This window comes from Octopus bimaculoides, chromosome 8, assembly GCF_001194135.2.
Source record: "Octopus bimaculoides isolate UCB-OBI-ISO-001 chromosome 8, ASM119413v2, whole genome shotgun sequence".
NCBI lineage: Eukaryota > Metazoa > Mollusca > Cephalopoda > Octopoda > Octopodidae > Octopus > Octopus bimaculoides.
The window spans coordinates 15331379-15333888 of record NC_068988.1 but is presented as its reverse complement, the minus strand read 5'-3'; the positions used below and the strand labels follow the sequence as shown (position 1 = coordinate 15333888).

Sequence of the window (2510 nt, the reverse complement as noted above, 5' to 3'; positions counted from 1 at the left end):
GGGTAACGGGGAGAGTGATGGCGGGGGTGGGGCTGGGTTTCTTCTTAATCTTAATTTGCTTCATCGTCTTTATCGTTTGAACTATTTAATTCATACATTCATGCATTTATACTTACTTTCATATACACGCATACACGCACACGCGTACAGTCACACATACACACACACACATACACCTACATATACATACAAACATACACATATGCGTGTGTGTGTGTGTGTGCGTGTGTGTGTGTGTGTGTAGAAAGACATATATTATAGATATACAGAAAGAGCGAAACAGAGAGAGAGAGGTGGGGAGAAGTTTGTACTTGGAAAAAAAAATTAATACGGAAATCTTAATATCACAACTTTGAAGGAAAATCGGAGACAGGAAACATCTTGTCAACAAATCCTAGAATTACTTACCAATGCACATCCGAGGTCCATGGCCCCATGTTAGATTGTAAAGGGCTTTGCCATTGTTGTCAGAACGATTACCGATCCATCTTTTAGGTCGAAATTCCAGTGGTTGTGGGAAAAGGTCACTGTTGCGTCCTAGACCATACACATTACACTGGACATGGGTCTGTTGATAAATAAATAAGTTAATTAACATTAGTTTCAGATTTTGGCACAAGGCCAGCAGTTTCGGAGGAGGGGGTACGTCCATTACACCGACCCCAGTATTCAACTGGTACTTATTTCATTGACCCAGGAAGGATGAAAAGCGAAGTCGACCTCGGTGGAATTTGAACTCAAAACGTAAAGACGGACGAAATGCCGCTAAGCATTTTAGCCGGCGTGCTAACAATTGTACCAGTTCGCCACCTTAATTGATTAATTAATGTTGGTTTCAAGTTTTGGCACAAGGCCAGCAATTTCAAGGAAATGGTAAGTCGATTATATCGACCCTAGTGCTCAACAGGAACTTATTTTATCAACCTTGATGGATGAAAGGCAAAGTCGACGTCGGTGGACGAAGAACGTGAAGACGAACGAAATACCGTTAAGCATTTTTATTGGCGCAGTAACGATTCTACTAGCCTACAACCCTAATTAATTAATCGATATTATAGATCTGTAGCATAGAAACAAGTTCACACATTTTAATATTGGGGATAATCGATTATATCAACTCTCAGTACTTGACTCATACTTTATAATATCGATCGCTGAATGATGATGACAAAGTCGATTGCGACGTGGATTTGAATTCACAATATAGAAATGTTCACTGGATCCTGTAAAGTATTTGACCCGCTGTTTTACAGATTTTGCCATCTTTATTTTAATCACTCATAAAATGGTCTAAAATTTACAGGCAAATGGAATTGTTAAGCTCCACATAATCGGAACTTTAACAACATTTGTCACGTAAAATAGTTTTAACAAAGAATAAAAACTGGTTCATATATTCAGATGAATAAGAATTTGTTTTACCCTGTCCAGACCGTCCAATCTTATCAAAGTTTATCTCAGTATACATTATATAATACGTCTTTCCACTATTTTTAAAAAGACGGTATGGTAAAATATGAGAAAGATTCAGCCTCTATTCCTAATAAGTCGTAAATCATGAGGGGTTCACTCGTTGTCTCGAACATTCGTATTGTTTTTTATTGCTTTTATTAAGATATCTTCAATTGAGTTTCGAAACTGTATCATATAATTATCTCGAAGTGGAATCAAACCATTATATCATTTTCCTATTTACAAATAGAGTTCGTTTCTAGAAAGAATGTTTTGGAATCAGATCGTTAAAGGTTTTATACTAACTCTGTCTTTTCGGGAAAAGACACCTGATTTAGTAAAGCCTATCCCTTTCCAAAACTATCAGAGCACAATCTATTATATATTATGCCCTGCGCTCATAGAGGTATGCTCTATCTCCACATGATATCTACTTACAGTAAGGCGGACTGAGTTGCTGAGACTTCAGTGCCTTTTTCAATAACACTAAATGAAATGAGTTAGCAACAACATATCAACTACCTATAACTTTCATTAGTAGGTTTAAAATCTTGTGAGGATAACCCAGGAAAGAAGAAATGAATACTCACATTTGCTGGAATATGGTAACCACATACTTCTATATCTTTGTTTGTAACTCGGCTGGTGGCGAAGGTGATGGGGTAAATCCTGTTGTTAGATACGCATAAAGACAGACAAATATTACTCTGTGTAATGTTAATAATGTTTGAAAAATATTTCAAGAGATTTAAAGATTCCTTTCTTCCATTTGCTTCCGCGTTCGCTTTCACCAAATTACATAAATCTTTTAAATATTCTTTTTTGCTATACAGCTTTACATTTGACCGATATTTGTCCTCATCTTGTTTGTTGTTAGCACAGCGTTTCGGCTGATGTCCTCTCCAGCCTTCATCAGGTGAACTGGGGGAATTTCGAACCTGGGTTCTCATTCCTAAGGTATTTTCCCGATGTTGTTATTATTATTATTATTATTATTATTATTATTATTATTATTATTATTATTATTCAGGTCACTGCCTTGAATCGAACTCGGAATC

General features: G+C 36.5%; 1 protein-coding gene across 1 annotated transcript in view; it reads right to left on the bottom strand.

Annotated features, from left to right (window-relative positions):
• Positions 1-2510, bottom strand: part of LOC106867494 (cytochrome P450 10) — a 29237-nt gene that overhangs the window by 4522 nt on the left and 22205 nt on the right. The window contains exons 9-10 of the mRNA XM_052969902.1: positions 2043-2121; positions 409-568 (exon numbers count right to left, since the gene is read on the bottom strand). Coding sequence (XP_052825862.1) covers positions 409-568; positions 2043-2121 — 239 coding nt within the window. The remainder of the gene's footprint in view (positions 1-408; positions 569-2042; positions 2122-2510) is intronic.